The 27,821-nt window shown below is 40.6% G+C and overlaps 1 protein-coding gene across 1 annotated transcript; it reads right to left on the bottom strand.

Annotated features, from left to right (window-relative positions):
* On the bottom strand, positions 1–26,319 carry tmem129 (transmembrane protein 129, E3 ubiquitin protein ligase). The gene is made up of 7 exons (XM_030062526.1): positions 26,064–26,319; positions 23,779–23,837; positions 11,467–11,724; positions 10,862–11,022; positions 2,294–2,453; positions 1,127–1,199; positions 1–501 (listed from the first exon to the last, which is right to left on the bottom strand). The coding sequence occupies exons 1-7, from the start codon at positions 26,266–26,268 to the stop codon at positions 317–319; spliced, it is 1,101 nt and encodes a 366-aa protein (XP_029918386.1). The 5' UTR covers positions 26,269–26,319; the 3' UTR covers positions 1–316.
* Positions 26,320–27,821: the final 1,502 nt, after the last annotated feature.

Here is a 27,821-nt window from a genome sequence, read left to right as displayed (position 1 = left end):
TGCTAAATTTCTCATTGCCTTTTCCCCATGTTGAAAAAAATGAGGTGAATTTTCTCATTTTTTCCAAGGATTATCTGTGTTTTCCAAAAAAAAAAGATCAGTTGTGGTGACCCTATCAAGGAAGGCAGGGCCCTAGGCGCTGTGCCTGATCTGACTTGGAGGATCTATTGCCCTCATACGGAGCAGCAAATACCACTACATGGATAAGAACCCGAAAGTCAGTGTAACCTCTTAACCACACTGGAAGTGATGACATTCTTTCTACTGGAAGGAGTTAATGATTAGACAGTGTTTGGATACGTGTGTGTGTATGTTGCTAGTGAACCAGACAGACATCCAGTATACAGAATCTGGCTCTACAAGTAGGGCAGGGGACTTTGCTGGCCAACCAGGTCTCAGGTCTTTGCTGGTCCTGCCGGCTGGCAAACCACCGACCCAAACAGGACAAACACCACATGGGTCTGCAGAAACACGGCTGGCACTCTGAATCATTATCACCATCTACAAAACATATCAGCAAATCATAGACAAAGATGCATTTACATGAACACTGAAAGAAATACACATACACACACACCACTAGGTCAGTTAAAAGTACTGATACTTTGATAAATAGATACTAAACATCTGAAATAGTTCCAAAATGTCTTTTCAACAGTATCGATTCCTGCAGTATTTTTTTCTGAATAAAAAATAAAACTTTTCTTGCTCCTCACACACACACATCACTGCCCACAGGCTCTCCTCTCACTAGCAGATAAGTACAGGAAGCAGTACAGGAAGTTAGATTCACTAACTTCCTGTACTGCTTGTTCTTTGGGGAGTGCACTACCCAAGTCAAAAGCACTAGCTAACCATGTGAGGAGCTGTAGAGCCTTCCTAACCAGTTTTGGTCAAAACAGAAAACAGCAGAAGCACCATGAGTAAACAAGGGTTAAAAAAAAAAAAAAAAAAAAAAAAAAAAAAAGATTAGGTTGACAAATTAAAATCCTTAATATGCTGTTATTTGTGTTTCCCATGTTATAAAATATCTATTTTTTCCTTAGTATTGTATCAAAGTCAGAAATTCTGGTACTGTGACAACCATTACACACAAACACACACACACACGCACACACACACTGACCATCTTCACAACAGAGTCTGATCAGCTTGGCGCCTGCTGGAAACTGCATACAGCCGATACAAGGCTCCAAGTCCTGCACAGGGAAAAGTATGAAAACAGAGCATTTTTGCAGTTTTAATTTTACATTTTTTAAATTTTAACAAATATGAGAAATACAGAACCTTTGTTAGCAAATACTAAAGTGAAACTTAGGATTCTATCACTGTATTTCTTTTTTGTTTTAAGATTATTTTTGGTGGGGCGCCCCGGTGACTCACCGGTTAAGAGCGCGTACCATGTACCAGGGCTTAGTCCCAATCGCAACGACTGGGGTTCAAATCTGACCTCAGGTCCTTTGCTGCATGTCATCCTCCATCTCTACCTTGCCTTTCTTGTTTATCTCCACTGTGACTGTCAAATAAAGCAGAAATGCTGAAAAAAAATCTTTAAAAAAAAATAAAAATATTATTATTATTATCATTATTATTATTACAGTATTTTTGGGCATTTGTGCTTTATCAGACATTCACAGTGGACAGAGACAGGACAAAAAGGGTAGAGAGAGGGGATGAAATACAGCAAAGGCTCTGGGCCAGATTTGAAACCAGGCTGCTGAGCTTAGCCTTAGTGTTATGTGGTACATGCTCTACACGGTGAGCCACTGGGGTGCCCCCTACCATCTGTATTCCTAACAGTGACTCTGCTTTTTAATCAAAGATTTGTCAAAACGTTCTTAATTAATGAGAATTCTTAGAATTCTGAGAAAACAATTTAATGGGAAAAATGTTGTACCCTGTTTTTTTCTGAATTAAGATATTTTCTCACAATCGAGAAGCGTTTTTTAATCTTTTTCTCAAAATTCTGATATAATCGTTTAAAAAAAGCAGATTCTTTTCATGAAAACTTTTCTCAGAATTTTAAGCTAATTACCTCAAATTCAGAACAGCGTAAGTGAATGCATTATACTATAGAAAGGTAAAATGAGAGCGGTTCAAAGACTTGTTATATTACCCCAGTTTTGAGTTCCCTGTCACTGAATTCCACCGACACACTACTGTGACTGAAGCTATATAATCAAACCATTATGCATGACAGACTATGATATACTGAAATGAAGTCCTCTCCACAAGTGAACTGTCAGCCTCTAAGAAACACTGGGCTTCTTAAGCTTTCCAAAAAGCAATTTACCTGTCCACTAGGGAGCATATACGGTTGATTGAGTTCCACCTGAGCTTTGAATGTTTCCAGGAAGAGATCACTGATAGTTTGGTGAATCACAACATTGGCAGCATTTCTAATGGGAGCATGGAGTTTCTCCCGCAGCTCTGCATATTCTGTAGAATTCAGCCTGTAAACATGGTAAAAGCAGCATCAAATAGTTTTGAAAAGCATCCTGAAAATCCCTGATGTATTAGAATTCTCTGTAGAGATCACTGAGAAGTATGGAGCCCTGGAGAGGCAGCAGAATTTTTTCTTTTACACACATGAAATACTAAACTGAGGTCACAAAATCCTAAACAGTGGGCACAATTTACTTATTTCAAGCTCTCAATTCGCTCTGTTGTAAGTTGTTTGATTCATAATTAATAAGGCAATTAATGTTTACGAAATGAAAGATGTACGATTTACATTATTTAGAGGTACAATATTTAAGGTTATCATTTACAGTAATACCCCTTTTCTACCAAAGAGGTTCCAGGGCTGGTTCGAAGCCAGTGCCTGACTTAGCACCAGTTCTTTGTTTTTCCACCGCCCAAGCACCAGCCAAACTGGTTCCAAATCAGTTCCAGGCAAGCACCAACCCATTTGTCGTCCATGTTTGTTATTATGATTCCAAGCGAGCGTCTCGCACACCCAAGTGATCACGTTTTACGCTGACGTAATGACGTGGGTCTGACTTGGCTCCGCTTGGCTCTTGGCCGATGGAAAAGCAAACCGGTTCTTTGTTGGAACCAGTTAAGCACCGGCTCTAGCACCAGCACCGAACTAGCACCAGGTTCTTTCTGGTGGAAAAGGGGCATATATGCTCACAAGAAACTGGCAATATTAATTATTCAGTGTGACCATCGAGAATATACTGAATATATCTTGTTTTAAGTTACAGACAGACCTTGAAGTTTCAGTGAAGCAGCTGTACTATATTTTTGTCGCTAGCTTTGGTAACGAGAAAATGTCGGGTGCAAAGTTAGTTGTTCGTTCTGCTTTCTCTAAGACTGCAGCATGTTGGGAAATAAATGTTCAGTTTTAAATGATATCCATGGTCATTAAAATGAAGCTTCCACTTCACAGCATTTTTAGGGCTGAAACCTGGGGAGGGACTGGTCAAGATTGTTAAGAGACCCTGAACTTTGTAGAAGTTCGAAGCTAATGACAGCTAACGCTAACAGCACACTTTGAACACTTTGAGCGGATGAAATGGAAGTGGGATAGTCCCCACCTCGATGATGAAAGCTGCTTACTCGCACTGAAGAGGTGGTAAGCAAAGATCTGCCAGACTGTGAGAAATTCAGACTTAGACAAAGGCACTGAGGATGGAACGCCACCGGATGAACTGGAGGCAGAGATTGCAACCACACAAGAGTACCAGGACCACATTTTCACATGGAAAGTTCACACCACAAGGCTCATTCAGAAAGAATGGTAATCTGTGAGTGGGTAGGTGACCAATGCAAGTTTAAGTTCAGGCAGATCATCAAATCAACAGACTCTTAAGCCGCCCAAGTTAATGATAGAGATATACAATGGAGAAATAAGCCAGTGGCAAGAAATCAACATGAAGCAGCAATGCATAACAATGATAAACTGTAAGAAGGAGAAATTCACATACCTGATATCCTATTTTACTGGAACAGCAGCAAGGGCTGTAGCAGAACTTAGCATGACTGGTACTTAAGATGCATTAGTGGAGTTGCTTAAGAACTGCTTTGGAAGAAAAGACACTGTAGTCAGTGTAGTCACTTCTGAGCCTGACTCCTGTGAAAAAATCTGCAGATATCGTAGCTCTCAGGCACCTGTATGTTGAATGTGAAATACAGACTTGCAGTCTAGAGTCCTTAGGGGTTCACAGTGACACATATGGCTGCCTGCTATGCCCAGTAACTATTACACCTCATACCAGATGACATAGCATTAGCCTACACACACAAGTCAGACCCCAGCGGTGAATGGAAAGCGCTTGAACATCATCCAGTTTCAGCAAAAGTCCAAAGCAGAGTCCAAAGCAGAGAGAGAGCACTTCATCTTACCAGACCAGGTAACACTCAAAGGGACATTCCCCTAAATAATAGATCATGCAGTAAGTCAGCATTCAACAGTGAAAAACCTAAAAAATGGAGTATGCCCTCAGCAGCTTCACTGCACACAGTGAGTGCTATTCCTCTGACTTGTGTATATTGTGAAAGTGCTGATCATAAACCAGAACATTGTCCGGACAATTCTGTGTCTGCTCACAAGGAGAAACTGAGAAAACTGTGAAGATACTACTCGTGCCTAGGCCCAAAACACATAGCCAAATTCTGAGGAGTTAAAGGAGTTTCAAGTGTCTTGTGTGACTGCAGACATCATCAGTCAATATGTGATCAAAGTGAAGCAAAGCCAGACATGGGTTTCAGACAGCTGGGTTAGGGTTAAATCCACCTATTTTTATTCGCATTTTCAGAAACTGGGAAAAAAAAACTTGGATGGAAACACCAGAAATTCGAAAAACAGCCGAAAATTCGCAAAAAAGTTTTTGCACTGGGAGGGGGTGGATTTCTCAGCCTATCGATAAAAGAAAATGCGACTTTTTGCTGTGGAAACAGGTTTTACGAATAAACGATGACTGGACCGGATACCACGTCACACTTCTACGCTACAGTCTTATTATTAGTTATTATTATTATTATTATTATTATTAGTCTCTTATTCCTTATTTAGGATGGTTCGGTACGAAGTTAGCGCTGCCAAAATAGTAACCAGACTTCTCCCAAGAGCTGACAAGTTCAGCAGGAATCTGTCCATGATCAGCTGTTGAGTGTCAGCTGAGTGTTTGTTGTTGTTCAGTGGACACAGACGCTATCTTATGGCGTCATCTCACGGCGCACTCTCCTCTCAATAATCGCAAAACAAAACTAATAGAAACAGGCATAAATTCGCATTTTCTTTTGCGCATTTTGACAAAATTCGCTCAAAAATTTCGATATATTTGGATGGAAACCAACCTACTGACAGTAGCACTAAAGAAACTGTGGTGTCCTCCAGGGATGAGTGAGTACACCACTGTCTGTATCTGTATCTGTTCAACCATCTACATTATCTGCAGCCATATCGGTACTTGGAGCAGGGTGGGGCCTAAACTGGAAATTGGTGGAGCTTAAACTTGAAGTGGGTGGGGTTTCAATTTTAAGCCTGAAATTGGTACGGGTTGATCAGAAGTTGTTATATTTATTGTTCATTAGAAAACTATTTATAGAACAGCCTCAGAATTGAGCTTCGTATCAATGTTTTTGATCACAACAGTAAATTAACTATTTACAGAACAAGTTTTTTATGAGTCAATATCAATATAGGGTACCATTTGGTGTCCCGGGCAGAAATCACTCACTTTTCATGTAAAATGTGCAAAATAACGGAACTCTGAGGGTTTATTATAAATGGCCAAACATTTAAACACACATCGGTACAGAGATACATCTTTAAAAGGGTGTTTTTCATATTTTAAAAAAATGTTCCATGATTAGATGCATATGATTTTGCTATGTCCCAAACTCCTCTCTACTAACTTCACTGAGTGACATAAGTAGATAAATGATATGCAATGTTCAAACCTTTTACAAGGGTTTGCAGCACTGTCAACAAAGCAAAGGGTGGTTACATTGAGGAATCTAAAATATAAAACATATTTAGAGTTATTTAACAATTTTTTCTTTGCTACATAATTCCATATATCTTGCTTCATATAATTGACGTCTTCAGTATGTATCTACAATGTAGAAAGCAGTAAAAATAAAGAAAAAACACTGAATGACAGCACATAACTCTCATTAAACTCTCATTTGACTTGTAGTGTGTGTATATATATCTAAATCTACATCTATCTATATATATGTATATAGATAGATAGATATAGATAGATATTTAAAACTTAATTTGTAATATTTCTACTACTACTATATTTATTTTTTATGAACTACAGTGAGTAGTTCATAAAAGTGTCAGACTCTCAGTGCATGCAGCCAAAATAAAATAAAAATAATAATGTCCTTTGTGTGTTCAGCTCATGTATGTGTGTAATGTGGTATGTGTTAAGACTGTGACTCCAGTACGAGCAAAGTTTTCCAACTGACTTTAGATCAAAAACCAGCTGGTAAGAGCAGGCAGATGATAAAAAAAAAAAAACAAAAACAAACAAGCGATGTGTCGTCAGTGAGAAACGCAACGAGAGTCACATTCAGCCTGTCTGCTCAAAAGCAGCACGTCTATTACCAATCAAGTTCAGCAGAAACTCTACTGACTATCAGTGATTACAAACCGAGGGAAGAGCGAGCTGAAAAAAACCTGACTGCTGCTGAAGAGAGACACGATGTGAGCTGTCACACCTCAGTGAGTGACAGAGGTTGTCACTGTGTGTGTGTGTGTGTGTGTGTGAGCGGGGCACAGCTGCAGTGAACTGTGTGTGTGTGTAGGGGAGGGGCGCTGTGTGTGACTGGCCTATCACACAATGTGAACACAGTCAGCTACCCAATGAGGAGTTTCATTCATCAAGAGCACATTTATTGACTCATATTACTCGGATAATACTCGTACTCATCAAAAGTTCGTTATCCATACACACGTTTCAGCTGAGTATCTGGCTCAACCCTAGTGTCCTCTGTGTCCAGCACATTGAAACTGAAAGCTAATGTCCAGAATACAATAAGGCTCCAGTCAGTCAAGGCATAGACAGAGGGCCCAGCAGGGAGAAAAATTGTGCGCTGTCTGTTAGATGGAGGCAGCCAGACAAGCTTCATCCATGAGGGGTGGTGAAGGAGCTAAGACTACCTGTAGTCAGGTAAAAGACACTGAATTTACTTACCTTTGGATCTACAGCTCCTGTGATAGCCCAATCCAACATTTTGAGGGTATCACTGGAGAAGGTGTGGAACATATGACAAAGAGTTGCAAATTGAAGCACCCATCCAAGAAGAGTTAAAGAGAAATGGTCTGTAGCCTGCTGACTTTCCACTTGAGGGTACTGATGATCCAGAACTGTCAGTATTAATAGGAGCAGACTATTACTGACAAGTAGTGTCTGGCAAGGTCCAAAGGATAACAGAAGCACAAGTAGCCATAGAAAGCAGCTTTGAATGGGCTTTGCAAGGGCCAGTCTCAACATGCAGTGTAACCAACAACACTCGCATGCACATGAGTATAGGTGAGTATAGGTGCCTTTTGGGAGGTGGAGTCACTGAGCATTGTTAATGAACAAACCCAGAGCCCAGAGGACACAGAGGCTCTTCAGAGCTTAGAGTACTACAACACACAAGGATGGCCTTTAACATGTTGAATTGCCATGGCGACCGAAAAATCAGATCTTCCAGACAACTTCAAAATAGCATGAAGACGGTTTGAAAGTCTTAATGAGACTAAAAATGGATACAACCTTGTATACAAGGGTTTGATTTATCATCTCATGATGAGGGCTGACCATCCTTAAACGACTATTTACTAACAGGGCAAAATCTAACCCAAACCTGTTAGTTATCCTAATCACATTCAGACTCCACCAGATAGCTTTTACTGCAAAAGCACTGAAAGTGTTGGGGTTAGTATAGAGACCAGAAAAAGATGACTTTGTGTTTGATATCAAGGGACTGTTAAACATTTTGAGGGGAAATGAAAACAAAGAGAAATGTGCTGCAGACATCAGCTTGCATTTCTGACCCTACTGGCTTCCTGACTCCATACACCATACAAGTAAAGTGTCAACAACTTCAACAACTTTCAACAACTGTGGGATAAGGGAATAAGTTGGAATGAGCTGCTCCCTCCAGACCTGGCTAAAAAAAATGGGATCAGTGTTGTGCAGAGCTGCCAAAGCTCCATCTGGTGGCCTTTCCAAGATGGTACCAAACTGAGATTCAACCAAACTCACACACAATTAAACTGCATGCAGAGTAAGAAAGGGGAAGCTGTGAAGTTTTGTTGCATCCAAGTCAAAAGCGGCCCCATTAAAGAAGACGACTTTACCACGCTTGGAGTTCATGGGTACACTGACTGGAGTGGGGTTAGGGAACAATCTTCTCTAGCCACTCAACATGGACAGAAATCAGCTTAACGTGGACTGATTCAATGGTTGTATTTCACTGGATTCACAGCACAGCTCAAAATTGGAAGCCATTTGTGGCAAGCATAGTGACTGAAAGACAAAGTCTCACAAATCCAGAGTTGTGGTCTCACTGCGACGGCAAAATCAATCATGCTGATTTAGCAACCAGTGTGAAGACAGAAGAGTGTCCAGAGTTTACCACTACTGAACAAGCTGAGCCACATTAGATCGAGAGAAGTACAGCAGATTGAAAACAGTGCAGAGAATAACCATGTGGGTGAAAACGTTCATAGCTAATGCACACTATAGTCTGAAGACTCAGGGAGAACTAACTGCAGAGGAGCTGTCTGCAGCAGAAATGTATTGAGTGAAGGTGACCCAAGAGCATAGTTTCAACCAAGAAATCAATCAGCTGCAACCTTGACAAGATGTTAAAAGAGAGTCAAAAATCAAAGACTTGAAACCATTCCTAGATGTAAATGATCTTATTAGTGTAGGAGGCAAGCTACAGTCCGCTGTTCAGTTGATATATTCTTCAGAGATGAGTTAAAGTGATGGACTACGTAGTGATAATCAGTTATTCATCGGGCAGGAGAATGTTGTAACTTGTTTAAGTAATTAACAGGGTGATTAATGTATCGTTTAAACTGTGAAACAAGAAATGTGAACAATGCACTATTTACATTATTGACAGTTACAATATTTACAATTATCATTTACAGTAAATGTTACACAAGCTGGCAATGTTAATTATTCAGTTTTACCATGGAGAAAATGTTGAATATATCTCATTTTTAGTTACAGACAGAGATGCCTTTGTTTTGAACTTTCAAGGAAGTAGTTGTAGTACGTTTTTTGTTGCTAGCTTTGGTAAAGAGAAAAAGTCAGGTGCACAGTACGGTGTTTTTCCCCCTTTCTGCAAGACTGCAACATGTTGGGAAATAAATGTTCGGTTTTGAATAATACCTGTTCTGGTCATTAAGATGAAGCTTCCACTTCACAACACTATTTCAAGTGCTCAAATCAATGAAACTGTGCCCATGTGTTTGCATGGTGCTCTTATTTCAGCATGTTGCCTTGCAGTTGGTTTACACTGCATCCAATGACTTGATCCAAATCCAGTCATTGGATTAATTAACTCATTGGCTGCCACTGACATCTATAGAGGTCAATTCAAATCCAAACGATAACTGCCAAAAATGGCATGCAACGTTAATTAGACTTTTCAATGGGGCAGGCTAGTAGGGGGCCGGCGAAGTTTGTGCTCGAATCTGCATCAGAAAGGATCAAAACGATAGAGAGAAAGCAGAGAGGAGAGAGAGAAAAATGTTGCAATGTCGCAAGTTTAGGCAGCTTACGCTAGAACAGAGTGTGTGTTGCTGTGAGAACAGAGTGTGTGTTGCTGTGATTCTAGTAAGAAGACCCATCCAGTCTGCAACAAGAAAGGAAAGAGATGCTGAGGAAACGGAGGACGGTTCAAATGTAAAAGCGGCTGCTGCTGCAGCTGAGGGAGCTGAAGTAGATTCAGTCGAGGACAACTTGCTTGTCATATTTTATACTTTTAAACTTGTTTTGATTGTCAGTTGTTAAATAAATTTAACTTAAAGTATTTAATTTGTATTTTCTTCAATTATTCTCAGACAGCACAGAGTTAGAGTTGCACTTCTCATGCATGCAAACTTGTCGCCTTTCGGCTACAATCGCCGTTTTTTTGGTCAATCGGGTCATTCACGTGAATCGCGTAGTTTGGAAGAGACGCCTGGCTTCCGAGTCCGATGGAAAGTTTTAACGTTAGTTTGAAGGAACCACCCTACGTTAAATTAGACCTTGCATAACATTATGCTTCGAGCAAAATGGCTAACGTTAGTTAGCAAGACAAGCGGGCGATATGATGCTGGAATTTCCATTAGCAAGATAGCGAACTAATTAGCCAGCTAACGTTAGCTAGTTCTAATGTTAATTCCAGTATGGTCTGCTTGTCTTGCTGACTAACGTTAGCCATTTAGCTCTAAGCATATGCTTGCTATGCAAGGGCCTAGTCTTCCAGCTAACTAGCAACTCCCATTATACACCCCTGTGACACTGTCACCTTTTTTACTCAGAGGAGTTTGCATGTCGGACTTCTGTAAATGCAGCAGTTATAGCAAGTAGGAGGCATACTGTCAATAAAACTGGCTGAGGAGCAAGAAATTATGCTGCCATTGCCTCATCTAGTGGCGAACAGAAAAAAACTTTCCTTCCATTGCAATAAATAGGTCCAGGGAGGCATACTGTCAAATCACTGTTTTTGGAGCAATTAGCCTATACTGGGGCGAACTTTCTTTCAAATAGCCAGAATAAACAACTGTAGCCCTGTTATTAACATTACCACCTAGACCAAGGCCTGTAGGATTACTACTGACTAACTTCAATGTCAGTAACTACAGGCCAGAAAACCTCCCACCCCCTCACACTCAAACACCCACACAAACCTGATATCAAATGCTCTGACATTAGGATTGATACTCTCCACTCTGAGGGTCAGAATCTGTGTGGGTGATGCTGACTCTGGACTCAGCTGATGTTGTCTGGACTCTGTCACTGTCAGATGACTGTCATTCTGTAATGCCACATAGACGTGATATGTGGTAACCTGGAAGGAGATGCAGTAAGACAAAGATATTCTTTCATTTTTGTTCATTTATGTACATTAGGATACACACACAACTCGACCACCTTTCCAACTACACCAGATCACATAAGAACCTGGTTGTGATATTTGACAGTGATTTAACATTCGATAAGCAGGTTAATTCCATTGTAAGGTCCAGCTTTTTAAAACTTAAGAAATATTCATATGGTGGGGCAGGTTGGCTATGCCAAGTGCACGCACTCTCAACAGAATCAGGAATGCAGAAACAGTGCTGGGTGATGTGTGTGTGTGTGTGTGTGTGTCTCAATCAAAAGGAGTGTAAGTTGCCAAAAGTTGCATGTAACAATCACTTACAAGCAGTAATGACCCTATATGCATACATGTGAATGGGTATGAGGAACAGATATATAAATAATAGGTTATTTATGTGTCTGTTCTACTTACCTTTAACACCCAGGTATCGGTAATAATAACTCTTGCTCCAGGAGCTCCAGTGGCAAACTTATCTATCTGCCTGAACTCTGTGTTAATGCTTGTTGCCACAGTGCCCCAACCAGAGTAGGGGGGAAAGGCATGAGCCTGCAGGGCCCTGCTAATTGGATGATTGGACCAGTGGAGGTGGGACCAGTAGATGATAAGCGTCCAGCTTGCCAACTGGAGGCAAAAGGACAGGAGGAGGAAGGCTCGCCAGCTGTCACTCAACTGTGAAAAACAACAGAACTAAATTATTCCCACTACATTGGTCTGCATTACAAAAGCAAACTGGCATTCTAATTGGTTTGGGATCAATAAAGTATATCTATCTATCTATCTATCTATCTAATTCATTTTCTTGACAGACATTTTACAAAATGGCTATATGCCAATATCCAGCATAGGGGTGTGTGATATACTATATATCATCTATGATAATATCTTAATTGTTGTTTTAACAATGTGCAAAATGACAAACTCGAGCATGGCACTCATTTTGCAAAAAACAATCAAAACATGCCTCGAAAGTCTACATACATTCACTGCATATGATCAAGCCAAATAGGACAGACAACTGTGCATGTGCATTGAGAACACATGCCGTGTTCATGCATCACAACAAGCTAAGCTAAAAATGAGTGAACAAACAGCGCCAGGAGGACAAACACCATCAGCCTTGGAATCGATGACGTAAGTTTTAATTGCTAGACATGGATCATTCTCACTCAGATGGAGGTGGCTTGGCTTGGAAAAGGCAGATGTTGCTCAAAAGACACCAATCTGCAGACTATGTTGGGAAGTGGTTGCCGTTAAAGACAACCCCACAACTAACTTGTTTCACTGTCTGCAAATTAACCACTGCGCAGAATATGAGGAATATGCTTCAGGAGCTAAGGTTCCGGCAAAACAAAAATACACTCAAAGTTTGGCAGAGTCATTGTGCAAAAGAATGCCTTGTGACAGGAAGGGCAACACAGTCACCAATTACACTGAATGACAATGGGATCTGACAATGGGACAATGGGCAACCAAGGGTCTCACCTTTGCAGACATGCCCACCTCATGCTAATCCCATATGCAGTTTGAGCCGCAAACCATGCAGTCCAAATGTGTTCTTTTGGCCTATTATAAATGGTGTGTTTGTGCAGACTGGGGCCTAAACAGTCTTGGATTTGCATAAATTGGGTTTGACTGGAAAGTTGACACTCCTGTGGAGCCACATTTGATTCATGTGTGATAATGTTCACCCTACAGTAACCATTTCGTTGTAATGAGACCATTTTTTAAAAAAAATTCTTCAAATGGTCAACAGTTGACTGATACTGGTCAGTTCTGATGTGTATTTAGCTATTCATTCTTTACTCTCAGTGTGACAATGTATAACAATGTTGAATTTCTTTAATAAAGTTATTTGTTGTTGAAAGCAGCCTTTTGCATAGTCATATTCATGCAAAATCAGTGCACAATCCACATAGAAAAGGTCTATTTTCATTACAGCTCAAAAATTCACTATATCAACTGCCATAGCAATAATCTACAAATTTTACCCTCTAAAATTGGTATCAGTATCAGTATTAATACCAGTCTCAAAATCCCATATCAATCGGGCACCAATCAAACAAGCGAGAGCACTGTTCATTCACTTCCCAACAGGATTTTTCCTGCAGAATGGAAGGACTGAACTGGCAACCTTGCAGTTACAAGCCTGCTTCTCTAACTTTTAGGCCACAGCTGCTCCACATTTTCAGTGGAGGACATATTTTCATAAATCCCACTTGATCTGTATGTATAAGGGTGGGGAAAATTTCTCCAAGGAAAAGGTAAGAAATTTAGTTAGTGTTTTGTAGTTGAGATTAAATAACTTATAGGTCTAAGGTTGGTGGGCTTGGCTGTGCCTTTTCTTTTTTGTATTAATGCTGCACTAAGTAATTTCTGACCACTAGAGGGTGTTGACAGCTAAAACTCAGTGAATCTAAGTTTACCTTCACAGTAGATCGCTTGAACAAAAGTTACGACGAAAAAAAATACATTTTTGGGGAAGTGATAAATTTAACACATTTTTTTTATTCACAATGGACCTTAAAGATATTTTAAAAGGAGTTTCATTACAAATCCACTATTTCTAACACAAATGACCCACTGAGCCTGCAGGTGGCACCACAGGGAAGGTCATGGAGTTACCCAAAATTGCCAGATTTCATCTTCTAGCCAACATGTTGTCACAAAATGTCAACTCTTACAACTACCACTACCACTGTTAAAACATTTTGGCCTGCTGGTAGTGCTAGAGGGATTGTTATGGGGTCATCAAAGTTATAAAGTCTTATCCTCTCAAACAGCATGAGAGGATGATACCTACAGTGCCTTGCAAAAGTATTCACCCCCCTTGGCATTTTTCGTGTTTTGTTGCCTCACAGCCTGGAATTAAAATGGATTGTTTGAGGGTTTGTATCATTTAATTTACAGAACATGCCTACAACTTTGAAGATGTGATTTTTTTTCTATTGTAAAGCGAACAACAAATAAGAAAAAATAACAGAAAACATCAATGTGCATAACTATTCACCCCCCTAAAATCAGTACTTTGTAGAGCCACCTTTTGCGGCAATCACAGCTGCAAGTCGCTTTTGATAAGTCTCTATGAGCTTGCCACATCTTGTCACTGGGATTTTTGCCCATTCCTCAAGAGAAAACTGCTCCAGCTCCTTCAAGTTTGATGGTTTGCACTTGTGAACAGCAATCTTTAAGGCTGATCACAGATTCTCAATTGGATTGAGGTCTGGGCGTTGACTAGGCCATCCCAACACATTTATATGTTTCCCCTTAAAGCACTCAAGTGTTGCTTTAGCAGTATGCTTGGGGTCATTGTCCTGCTGGAAGGTGAACCTCTGTCCTAATCTCAAATCACTTACAGACTGGTACAGGTTTTGCTCAAGAACATCCCTGTATTTAGCACCATCCATCTTTCCCTCGACTTGGACCAGTTTCCCAGTGAAAAACATCCCCACAGCATGATGCTGCCCCCACCACGTTTCACTGTGGGGATGGTGTTCTTGGGGTGATGAGATGTGTTGGGTGTGCGCCAAACATAGTGTTTTCCTTGATGGCCGAAAAGTTCAATTTTAGTCTCATCTGACCAGAGCACCTTCCTCCATACATTTTGGGAGTCTCCTATATGCCTTTTTGCAAACTCAAAAGGGCCTTTTTCTTTTTAGCTGAAAGTAATGGCTTTCTTCTGGCCACTCTTCCATAAAGCCCAGCTCTATGGAGTGTATGGCTTATTGTGGTCCTGTGGACAGATACTTCAATCTCTGCTGTGGAACTCTGCAGCTCCTCCAGGGTTACCTTAGGTGTCTGTGCTGCTTCTCTGATTAATGCCCTCCTTGCCGGGCCGTGAGTTTTGGTGGGCAGCCTTCTCTTGGCAGGTTTGTTGTGGTACCGTGTTCTTTCCATTTGATTATGATGGATTTAATGGTGCTCCTGGGGATCATCGAAGATTTGGATATTTTTTTATAACCAAACCCTGACTTGTACTTCTCAACAACGTTGTCCCTGACTTGTTTGGAGAGTTCCTCGGTCTTCATGGCGGTGTTTGGTTAGTGGTGCCTCTAGCTTAGGTGTTGCAGCCTCTGGGGCCTTTCAGAAAAGGTGTGTATATACTGACACATCATATGGCACACAGGTGGCCTTCATTTCACTAATTATGTGACTTCTGAAGGTAACTGGTTGCACCAGAGCTTTTTTGGGGCTTCATAACAAAAGGGGTGAATACATATGCACGTGCCAATTTTCAGTTTTTTATTTTTAAAAAATATTTTTATATATATTTCTCAATTCACTTCAAAACTTAGACTATTTTGTGTAGATCCATCAAATGAAATTCAGATTAAAAAACATTTAAATTACAGGTTGTAATGTAACAAAATATGTAAAATGCCAAGGGGGGTGAATACTTTTGCAAGGCACTGTATGTCACACTGTAAAACTCATGTTAGTTCATGAGCCACATACAGCCCAATTTGTTCAGCATCCCTCCAGCTCAATAGGGTTCCTCAAATCTGGAAAAATTCAACGATTATTCCACTACCTAAAATTAATGCACCGGGATGTCTAAATGATTACAGACTTACAGATTACAGTAGCTCTGACTTCATTGGTGATGAAATCATTTGAAAAGATTGTTAAAGAGGAGCTATTGGCCATGGTTCGGGCTGATCTGGATCCCTTGCAATTCGCATAGGCCTGGCAGGGGGGTGGATGATGCCATCAGCACCTTGCTGAACATGACCCTGTTGCAGGTGGTGTAGGTTCATTATGTCCTAAGTAAATTACCATAACGTTTTTCTTTTTACGGACAATTTTAGAAAACAAATGTTTTACCTTCTTGACAGTTTCGGCGTGAATCTTCCGCCTTGATCAGAAGCGTTACCAGAATGTTAGATGGTGACGTGCCTTATCAGCTGGTGTTACGGAGGCGTGACCTGTCTGTCAAATTTGACAGGTCGGTCACACCTCCTGCTGTCAGTTCGCCTCCCTAGGACTGCGGCCCAGGTGTGCGACAGCATATATGCTCCCTCGTCCCGGTTCATTGTCCTGCTTGCACGTTTTTTAATCTCCACTGCCTCCATAATCCACCGTTGGTAGCGGTTCTCCTCCGTGTGCACGACTTTTGCCTCCTCCCAGTTCATAATGTGATTTTCCCTTCTGCAATGATCAGTGATGGCTGATTTCATATTTTCCTGTTGTGCTTTCTCTTTTTCTGCCCTGGTGTGTCTTTTCGTTGTTTCCTTCTCACATTCCTTTTGGTGTTCCTTTTTCCGTGTGAGCAGGCTCCTGCCCGTCTCCCCGATGTACACTTTGTTGCAGGAGTGGCAGGGGATCTCATAAACTTTGTTGCATTTATTGTCCGGTGGTGTTTTATCCTTGTGGTGTACCAGCAACTGTCGGAGTTTTTTGTGTGGTCTTACTGGGGTGTTTATGTTGTGTTTTTTCATGGCCCGCTGGATGCGTTCAGTGATCCCTTTGATGTATGGCAAAGTTACAGTATTTTTGAGTTTTCTGTTTTGCTTATTGTTTTCCTTTGTTAGTGCCTGTTGTTTTCCCTTGGTTATTGCCCAGGCTGGATACTGGCATTTTTTCAGTGCCTGCTGACAAGGGGAGAACCACGGTCATCTTGGACACAACCCAATATGAAATGCAGATGAAAGAAATGCTCATGGATCACCATACTTATGAAATCCTGAAGAAAGACCCGACGGAGGAGAAAAAACGGAAACTGAAGGCCCTACTCAAACCACTACCGACCTGTCAAATTTGACAGACAGGTCACGCCTCCGTAACACCAGCTGGTAAGGCACGTCACCATCTAACATTCTGGTGATGCTTCTGATGAAGGCGGAAGATTCACGCCGAAACTGTCAAGAAGGTAAAACATTTGTTTTCTAAAATTGTCCGTAAAAAGAAAAACGTTACGATGACCCTGTTGCATTTAGAGGGCGCTAAGACCTTGGTGCGACTACTTTCTGTTTTCAGGGTCATTCCATGTCATTTCACCAAATGGCCCACGCACTTGGGTCTCAAAAAATTCTGAAAAATTCACCTGTTGTTCCTTATTTATCCAATAGGCACACTGTAAAATTTTCGTTTGCTCGGATGGATACTTTTTGAGATACGGCCAATTTAGTGAGGGGAGTATGTGTCGATTTTGGCACGTCCTTAATTTTCCACCATTTTCAGGTGTCAGTATCTCAAGAACTACACCACATAGGAAACTGAAATTTGGTAAGGTAATACACCATCAGATTTTTTAAGACATTCCCACATGCAGTTTTGGGCCAATGAAAATCTTACATGAAAACTTGTTTTGGGGGATTTGGAGAGGCTGCCATCCAGAAACCAATGCATATATCTGACTGACCATTAATGCTTTGAACAGTCCATGTGTGTATCTCAAAGCTCTGAAAAAATCAAGAAGCTGGGATATATACAAAGTTGTTTTCTGAAGAGCCAAACATGGTCGACCACAAAACCCGTGTAATTTTTTTTCCATTTTTGAGGGGCCGGCATGCCTACCAGTTATGATGTATGATGTTTTTGTATATTCTGAGAGAGTAGGTGGAGGTGTATTATCATACCAAATTCCAGTTTCCTATGTGGTGTAGTTCTTGAGATATTGACACCTGAAAATGGTGGAAAATTAAGGACGTGCCAAAATCGCGCCAAAATCGACATACTCCCCTCACTAAATTGGCTGTATCTGAAAAAGTATCCATCCGAGCAAACGAAAATTTTACAGTGTGTCTATTGGATAAATAAGGAACAACTGGTGAATTTTTCAGAATTTTTTGAGACCCAAGTGCGTGAGATGTCCTGAAAAGTTGGTGAAATGACATGGAATGACCCTTCAGCCTTTAATTGTATCCAGCCTCATGTTTTAGCACAAAGACTGAGGGACCACAATATCAATCCTGGGCTAATTTGTTGGCTTCTGGATTTTCTAACAAAGAGGTCACAATGTGTAAAGGTCAATGGTGTATTGGCTGATGTTCTTTTTTCATTCACTGGATCCCCCTAGGGTTGTGTCTTATCACCTGTTCTATTTGTTCTGTACAGAAATACTTGTCAGAGTCAGCACACTGTGACTCACAAGGCCATCTCCTGGGTAACGACTGGGGTTGTCATCTTATCAGTCGCCAGAGACAATGCTGTGTCTGTACAGCGAAGAAGCTCTTGGACTTACATCCCTGGAACTCAACGCCTTCGTTGGCCCCCTCCCCCTGCCCCCTCTCCCTCCCGTCCTAGTGGCAGGTGGGCGGGGCGGTCGCGCCAAGTGGCAGCGGAGCCCCACGTCTGTGCTGGGACATCTCCCCCTTCCCTAATCCCTTCCTTCTCCACATGTGCATTGTCTCGAGTCATGTTGTAATGTTCTTGCATGTGCTTATTTGTGCTGGGGTGTTTTTTTCCAAATGCCATGTTGTACTCCCTTTTGGAGCCCAGTTTGACATTTGACTTTTTTTTCTCCCTTCCCTTCCCTAATGTACCCCTTTCTCATCTGCCAAAAACGGATGCGCCAATGGCTGCCGCCGAAGTTCTCCTGGTCCTGTAAACCCCTGTATTGTCATGTCCTTTGTGTTTTTCTTGGACGGGATGTAACTTAAAGTAATTTCGTTATACAGTTCTCTGTTATAATGACAAATAAAGCATTCTGATTCTGATTCTGATTCTGATCATTTTGTGAAATTCTGTTGTCCTGTCATTAGTTAATCACAGGAACTCTGACCATGACCCTGTGGTTGACGATTTTGTTCAGTGGTGCAGGTCCTTCTACCTTGACATAAATGTCTCAAAAAGATGATTGTTGATTTTGGGAAAAATGCTGCCATCATTTCTCCGGTAACCATTAACAACAAGGCAGTTGAGATGGTTAACCAATATACAGTACAGGCCAAAAGTTTGGACACACCTTCTCATTCAATGTGTTTTCTTTATTTTCATGACTATTTACATTGTAGATTCTCACTGAAGGCATCAAAACTATGAATGAACACATGTGGAGTTATGTACTTAACAAAAGAAGGTGAAATAACTGAAAACATGTTTTATATTCTAGTTTCTTCAAAATAGCCACCCTTTGCTCTGATTACTGCTTTGCACACTCTTGGCATTCTGTCGATGAGCTTCAAGAGGTAGTCACCTGAAATGGTTTTCACTTCACAGGTGTGCCTTATCAGGGTTAATTAGTGGAATTTCTTGCTTTATCAATGGGGTTGGGACCATCAGTTGTGTTGTGCAGAACTCAGGTTACTACACAGCCGACAGCCCTATTGGACAACTGTTAAAATTCATATTATGGCAAGAACCAATCAGCTAACTAAATAAAAATGAGTGGCCATCATTACCTTAAAAATGAAGGTCAGTCAGTCCGGAAAATTGCAAAAACTTTAAATGTGTCCCCAAGTGGAGTCGCAAAAACCATCAAGCGCTACAACAAAACTGGCACACATGAGGACCGACCCAGGAAAGGAAGACCAAGAGTCACCTCTGCTTCTGAGGACAAGTTCATCTGAGTCAGCAGCCTCAGAAATCGCAAGTTAACAGCAGCTCAGATCAGAGAGCAGATAAATGCCACACAGAGTTCTAGCAGCAGACCCATCTCTAGAACAACTGTTAAGAGGAGACTGCGCCAATCAGGCCTTCATGGTCAAATAGCTGCTAGGAAACCACTGCTAAGGAGAGGCAACAAGCAGAAGAGATTTGTTTGGGCCAAGAAACACAAGGAATGGACATTACACCAGTGGAAATCTGTGCTTTGGTCTGATGAGTCCAAATTTGAGATCTTTGGTTCCAACCGCCATGTCTTTGTGAGACACAGAAAAGGTGAACGGATGGATTCCACATGCCTGGTTCCCACTGTGAAGCATGGAGGAGGAGGTGTGATGGTGTGGGGGTGTTTTGCTGGTGACACTGTTGGGGATTTATTCAAAACTGAAGGCACACTGAACCAGCATGGCTACCACAGCATCCTGCAGCGACATGCCATCCCATCCGGTTTGCGTTTAGTTGGACCATCATTTATTTTTCAACAGGACAATGAGCCCAAACACACCTCCAGGCTGTGTAAGGGCTATTTGACCAAGAAGGAGAGTGATGGAGTGCTGCGGCAGATGACCTGGCCTCCACAGTCACCGGACCTGAACCCAATCCAGATGGTTTGGGGTGAGCTGGACCGCAGAGTGAAGGCAAAGGGGCCAACAAGTGCTAAACACCTCTGGGAACTCCTTCAAGACTGTTGGAAAACCATTTCAGGTGACTACCTCTTGAAGCTCATCGAGAGAATGCCAAGAGTGTGCAAAGCAGTAATCAGAGCAAAGGGTGGCTATTCTGAAGAAACTAGAATATAAAACATGTTTTCAGTTATTTCACCTTTTTTTGTTAAGTACATAACTCCACATGTGTTCATTCATAGTTTTGATGCCTTCAGTGAGAATCTACAATGTAAATAGTCATAAAAATAAAGAAAACGCATTGAATGAGAAGGTGTGTCCAAACATTTGGCCTGTACTGTAAGTACCATGGCACCGTGATCGACGACAAGCTCACATTTGGGTCACAGGTGGATGCTGTGTGCAAGAAAGCACATCAGAGACTTCTTGTTTCACAAGTTGACTGTACCTTCATGAGAATCTTTGATTCTTGTTTTATAGAATCTGTAATAACTTTTTTTGTGTGTGTGCTGGTTTGGGCTTCTAAGTCAGAAGAACAAAAATTGCCTCCAGGGAATAGTTAAGATTCAGCAAGATTTGCAGCAAGGTACATGTATTTAAAATCAGGATCCTAAAGAAAGCTCGCTCTGTCCTGGACGACCAGAGTCACCCCCTTCATGGCCACTTTATGTTGCTCCCCTCAGGCCGAAGATATGTGGTGCCATGAGCAAGAACTAATAGACTCAGTAACTCTTTTCTCTCGGTGGCCACTGGGCACCTGAATAAGGTTGGGTGATTTATTTATTAACTTTATTTATTTATTTACTTAATTGTTGTGTAGTTTTCTATGATGCCCTGAATTGTTTTGAAATTGTTTTTTGTTGTTGTCGTTGTGGTTCTCCTGCTGTTGACTGCAAAAGTATTTGCCCCATTGGGGATAATAAAGTCTATCTTATTGACAGTGATACTGACAGTATGCCTCCCTGGACCTATTTATTGCAATGGAAGGAAAGTTTTTTTTCTGTTCGCCACTAGATGAGGCAATGGCAGCATAATTTCTTGCTCCACAGCCAGTTTTGTTGACAGTATGCCTCCTACTTGCTATAACTGCTGTATTTACAGAAGTCAGACATGCAAACTCCTCAGAGTAAAAAAGGTGACAGTGTCACGGTTGTCCGGGGAGGAGTGGGGGGGGGGGCCTCCTATAATGGGAGTTGCTAGTTAGCTGGAAGACTAGGCCCTTACATAGAAAGCATATGCTTAGAGCTTTTTAAGAAGTCAAATGGTTACGTTAACGTTATCTAATGCAAGCAACCTAACATATCACGTTAACGTTAACTTTAACATGTCAACTTACCATCAATAGGTAGGTTCCATGTTTACTGCTCTCGGCCAGAGAGAATCCCACCTTTCTTGTACCAAGACTTTTAAGTATGTCGTTGCTCAGTTCATCTTTTTTGTTTTGGATACTTCTTGGTCGGGGCAGATGGGTGTATTGCTGGGCTACTATGAGCCTGTCGAATGCGGATGGAGCAGCGTTGGGCCTATTACTAGCAGAAGGAGGTGTCTCTGGCTCGCATCGCAGCGCTAGGTACCTGAAGTCGAATACACCCATCACGCCCACCACCATAGAGTTCCATGAAATTATTTTCCTAAGTTACGCGGGAACATCACAAATAAGGTGAGTACAACATCGTTCAAAATAAAAGCCGTGCTTAACTTTTGACCAATGCCAACAAGGTCACACTCGGTCACATAGTGCCTTTATTTTATTTTTTTTATTTTATTTTTATACAGAGGCCAATAAAATAACCTGACTCAGGGGGTAAATGGGACACTCGGTTGGGAACCAGAACCCAGAATTTTTTTTTTGTCTGGCCTTAGGTCTGTAAGTATTTGGACAGTGATACAATATTCATAATTTTGCGATTGTCCACCACCACAGTGGATTTGAAATGGAGTAATCAACACATCTTAAATTTAAGGGGCTGAACAAAAATGTGGCCTTTATCATTTAGGAATTACAGTCAGTTTTATACATTGTTACCCTATTTTCAGAGGCTGAAAAATAAATGGACAAACTACAAAACGTACATAACTATAATTACAAGGATTATATTCAATATGTAGAGGAAAACACTTTGCAGTCTGTGACTGCCTGAAGTCTGGAGTCCATGGACAACATCACCAAATTCTGAGTTTCCTCCCTTGAGATGCTCTGCCAAGCCTTTACTACTGCTGCCTTCAGTTGCTGCTTATTTGTGGGTCTTTTGCCTCCAGTTGCTGCTTGTTTGTGGGTCTTTCTGCCTTCCGTTTGATCTCATCAGGTGAAAAGCAGCTCAATTGGGTTGAGATCTGGGGACTGACTTGGCCAGTGAAGAATATTCCACTTCTTTGCTTTCAGTATCTCTTGGGTTGCTTTCACAGTATGTTTTAGATCATTGTCCATCTGCACTGTGAAGGGCCATCCTATCAGTTTTGTAGCATTTGGCTGAATCTGAGCAGATCGTTTACCCTTATAAAAATCAGAGTTCATTCTGCTACTTCCATCAGCAGTCACATCATCAATAAACACAAGTGACCCAGTTCCACTGGCAGCCATAGATGCCCATGCCATAACACTGCCTCCATCATGCTGGACAGATGATGTGCTCTGCTTTGGGTCATGAGCTGTTCCTTTCATTCTCTACGCTTTTCTCTTCCCATCTTTCTAGTACAGGTTAAATCTTTGTTTCATCTGCCCAAAGAACCTTGTTCCAGAATCAGGCAGGCTTTTTTAGATGTTTTTTTCCAAAGTCTAATCTGGCCTTCCTGTTCTTGAATGACACCAGTGGTTTGCACCTTGCTCTATACCCTCCATTTATTTTCTCACAAACGTCTCTTGACTGTAGATTTGGACAATGATATGCCTGCCTCCTCGAGAGAGTTTTTGACTTCCCCAGATGATGTGAATGGGTTTTTCTTCACCAGGAAAAGAATAGTTCGTTCATCCACTTTAGATGTCTTCTGTGGTCTTCCAGGCCTTTTGGTGTTGCAGAGCTTACCGATGCATTCTTTTTAGAACATACCAAACCATTGATTTGGCTGCTCCTCAAGCTGTCCTATCTGTCTGAGATTTTTTTCTTTTTGAGCCTAATGATGGTCTCCTTCACCTGCATAGACACCTCCTTGGATCATGTTGAGGGTTCTGATAAACAGAACTCAAATGCAAATGCAAACATGTGGAATGAACTCCACACCTTTTATTTTCTTAATTTCTCATGGAATAGTTAGGGAAAAGGCCACACCTGGCCATGAAACTGTTTTAGTCAATTGTCCAAATTACATTCAAGATTCTGAAAATGGGGTGACAATGTATTAAACTGGCTGTAATTGCTAAACGGTTAATGCCATATTTTTGTTCAACCCCTTCAATTAAAGTTGAAAGCCTGCACTTCAATCATATCTTGATAACTCCATTTCAAATCTGTGGTGGTGTACAGGGCAAAATTGTGAATATTGTGTCACTGTCCAAATACTTATGGACCTAACTGTATCTTACAAAGACAGAAAGTAAAAGAGGAGAGACAAACAGGCTGACCTGGTGGATATATCCCAGGTTTTTTTCAGGAGCAGCGATACACATCCCCATGTAGTAACCTAGAGAAATGAACATGTATAGTAGATTTTAGTGCAAATATGTGTGTCTCATACTTTACATACATACATACATACATACCCTGTTCCTACTATTAGAAACAGATCACATACATTTTATATTAATTTTACTTTCAATTTACAATAATATGTCTTTTAGAATAATAAGCCTATATTATGTTAAATATAATAAATATTCATAAATTCTCCCTCTGCCAAGCCAATAAGAAGAAGTGTCTGGAATATTGTTGTGTTCTGAAACAGCACCACCTTCTGGGGATGAAAAGGAACCTCAGTGAGGACTTTTACTTTCCCTCACTTGCTGGTTCAGTTTGATATAAAACTTAATCAGATGTTGATTGGATGGTTAACGATTATGAACCATTCTTTCTTTTGCTAATGCCATGTTGTGCTGACATTTGACCTTTCCCCCCCCCTCTTTCCCTAATGTCCTCCTTTCTCATCTAATGTAAGGGGCGCCGCGCACGGTGGCTGACCCGAAGTTCTCCTGATCCTGTAACCCTGTATTTGTCATGTCTTTTTTGTGTCTCTTGGACGGGATGTAACTTAAATTGGAATTTCCCCTTGTGGGATTAATAAAGTGTACCTACTTACTTACTTACTTACTTAAGCGCACCTGTGAAGCACTGCTTCACCTGTCTTTCTTCACCAGTCTAAATTGATTGCTGGGCCTTCATATCCACCCTATTCTGCCTCTGAATGGCGAGTAAATATTGCCTTTGTTGGTTAGCTTGGTTACGGTCAGGGTTAGGGTTGGTAAAAGGTGAGGGTTAGCCAATCAGAGGCAGATTAAAGGCAGGTCTCCCTTTTTCAATTCTGCTAAAGGATATTCAGTTAGAGGATATTAATATAAGTACTTGTAATGTTAGTTGTTGGATTTCATGATGATAGTTTTGTTAGTTTTCATGACAATTCTTGTTAATATTGTTAACAGTTATCAGTTATTGTGCCATTATAACGATTGCATACTATAAAATAGTGAAAGGGCAAGTAATTTTATAAACTTTAAATGTGATTAATCATGATTAATCCATAACCTTATAATTAACATGATTTTAAAAAATTCAGCCCTAATATATATACACTACTCACAAAAAGTTAGGGATATTTGGCTTTTGGGTGAAATTTATGGAAAATATAAAATGTTCACGTTACAGTGATATTATAGCATGAAAGTAGGCCATTTAAGTAGAAGCATACACTGGTGATTTCCTCATCTCAAACAATTTCTTGAAACAAAAGCCAACAACAGTGGTGGATATACCACAACAAAAAATGTCAGTGTCAATAACTTGTCATGTGCCCTTGAGCATCAATTACAGCTTGACAACGACGTCTCATGCTGTTCACAAGTCGACTTATTGTCTGCTGAGGCATGGCATCCCACTCTTCTTGAAGGGCGGCCCTCAGGACATTGAGGTTCTGGGGTACAGAGCTCCGAGCCTCTACACGGCGACTCAGCTGATCCCATAGGTTTTCTATGGGATTCAGGTCTGAGAAAGTGCAGGCCACTCCATTTGAGGTACCCCAGTCTCCTGCAGCCGTTCCCTAATGATACGACCTCGATGAGCTGGAGCATCAAACACCTGATGTGAATTTTGCCGTTAAACTCCTTGTTAGAGAACAGCAACTTGTGCAAAAAGTACTGAAACATTGAACAGTTGGACATGTGCATTCAAAAGTTTACAGAAGGTCACATTAAGTTCACCTGTAAAGGTTATAATGCATTTTAGGTTCATCCTGAAATTTCACCCGAAAGCCGAATATCCCTAACTTTTTGTGAGTAGTGTATATATGTATGTATATGCAAATTGCATGCTGACGTCGTCTAGAGACTTGTAGCTACTTCTGTGACAACCAATAACTGTTTTTCATCGCCCGGTTAACATCCGGGGGCGGGACGTCTGCTGAAGTTGTATTAATACCACCCTGGTTTGACCAGAGACGAATTTAAATAACTGGGATATATGACAAATTGTAAAATTACCATTTGGCACTGACCAAAAGCAAGGCAATATTTATAACACTGTTAGGTTTCTGAGAGGAGTTTTGCATTAAGTCCCGTTAAAACAGAGAAGTTTTCCAGCTATGTATGGATAGCTAGCTTTGCTTTCTGCGTCAACCAAAATTTCCCCCCAACGTTGGCTACCCCTAACTGTGAACCAGCTACTTGTTTGATTAAAGCTGACATGTTTGTGTGCGTCTTACCCAGAGGCAGTGCAGAGTGGACCAGTATGGTAATGCTGGTCCTCTTGACGTGGTACTGGATGAAACCCACATCCTCACTTCCCAGCCAGGACGAGAACAGGTGCTGCACTGTTAACCCGGCCGAGCGGAACTCGTCAGGCGTGAACACGAAACAAATGGCGAACACTATGTAGGCCAAAGTGAACGTTACTTCTGGACTGTCCATGGTAAAACTACATTAGCTGCCAGTGTACAATTATTACAGCCTATGTTTATGCCACACTTTCTTCTTCTTCTTCTTCTTCTTCTTCTTCTTCTACTTTGAATTTCCGGCAGACTAGACACCATTGTTGTAATTGCTGCCTCCCACAGTTTCCTTGAGGAATTGCACCTAAAAGTCCTCACCTGTGATGGAAGCCCCTGTCATAAAGATCAGCGCTTATCTGACTGAATGCCATGGAGAAAAATTCGGAGATGTCGCAGATTAAAAATGGAGTAACAGAAAATATATATATATTTTTTTTATTAATTCAATGATTTGTTCTTTCCAAGGTCGACCTAAACAAGCTAATGCAGTTCAATGCAACAGCCCTGTCATAAATGTATCTTATAAATTTACCTTTTAAGTGGGGTTGAGCCGGATACTCGGATGAATCGAGTATCCGGTACAGATAAAGCACTTTTGACGAGTACAAGTATTATCCGAGTACAGGGGCATCACTAGGTTTTAAGGACGGGGGGGGCTTAGCCCCCAGGGGATGCACAGGATGTGAGTGAAAGTAGCGTGCAAGCACACAATTTCACAAACAGAAAACAAATACTGAGAAATTGCTTTTCAACATTTCTGGACAGATTTAACAAAGATACAGTACAGTGTAAAAGTCTTAGGCCACCAATAGATTTGTTGTTTTATTTCAGTCTGTTTTTTTTTTTTTTTTTTTATGTGGCTAATATATATATACATACATACACACACACACACACACACACATATATATGTGTGTGTATATATATATATATATATATATATATATATACACATATATATATGGGTAATTCTTCAATTGAGGGAACTTTTGACTTCTTAAATTGTAAGAAAATAAAACTTGTAGAAACATATTTTTATCCATCTGAATATTGCTTTTATTTTCTCAGGAATTCATTCTTGTGGATGGTTGTGACCATTTATTTCAGATATATTAATATATTTATAGGTTTTTCCAAGATGTCAGGACAAAACGTCATTACCATCACATCATCAAATAATGAATTATTTTTCAAAACAACATGAAAATATGGTGTTTTTAAAACATTGAATGTAATTTCAAACATTAATTTTGACTAAGCTGTGCTGAGAATGATTTTTATTTAATTTTAAACATATTTATAGGAGTTGTTTGTTCTGATATTTCAATATTATGTTAGATGCTACTCTAACAATTAAATTTATGCTTTCAGTACATTAATAATTTATATATTTTTTGGATAAAATGTTAAGAAAAAATGTTAAATTCTCACAAATACAAAATAAATATATAGAAATTATTCAATAAATTTGTTTTTCTCAAAAAATATGCGCTGTGGTGGTAATGACTGTGTGTTGCGGTAATGACAAAATGTTTTGGTAATGACATTTGATACAAACTGCTAATGTAAAAATGAATCAAATCCACCTTTTGAAATAGAAAATGTTTATTACCTTGTTACAAAACAGTTAACGTTAATGTTTTTGACCTTTGCGCAGTTGTTTCTGGTGCCATGTTGAATTAACTGTAGCCT

Source organism: Myripristis murdjan, chromosome 10 (assembly GCF_902150065.1).
Source record: "Myripristis murdjan chromosome 10, fMyrMur1.1, whole genome shotgun sequence".
NCBI classification, from domain to species: Eukaryota; Metazoa; Chordata; class Actinopteri; order Holocentriformes; family Holocentridae; genus Myripristis; species Myripristis murdjan.
Note: the sequence above shows the minus strand (reverse complement) of the source record. Positions and strands in the feature narration are given on the sequence as shown.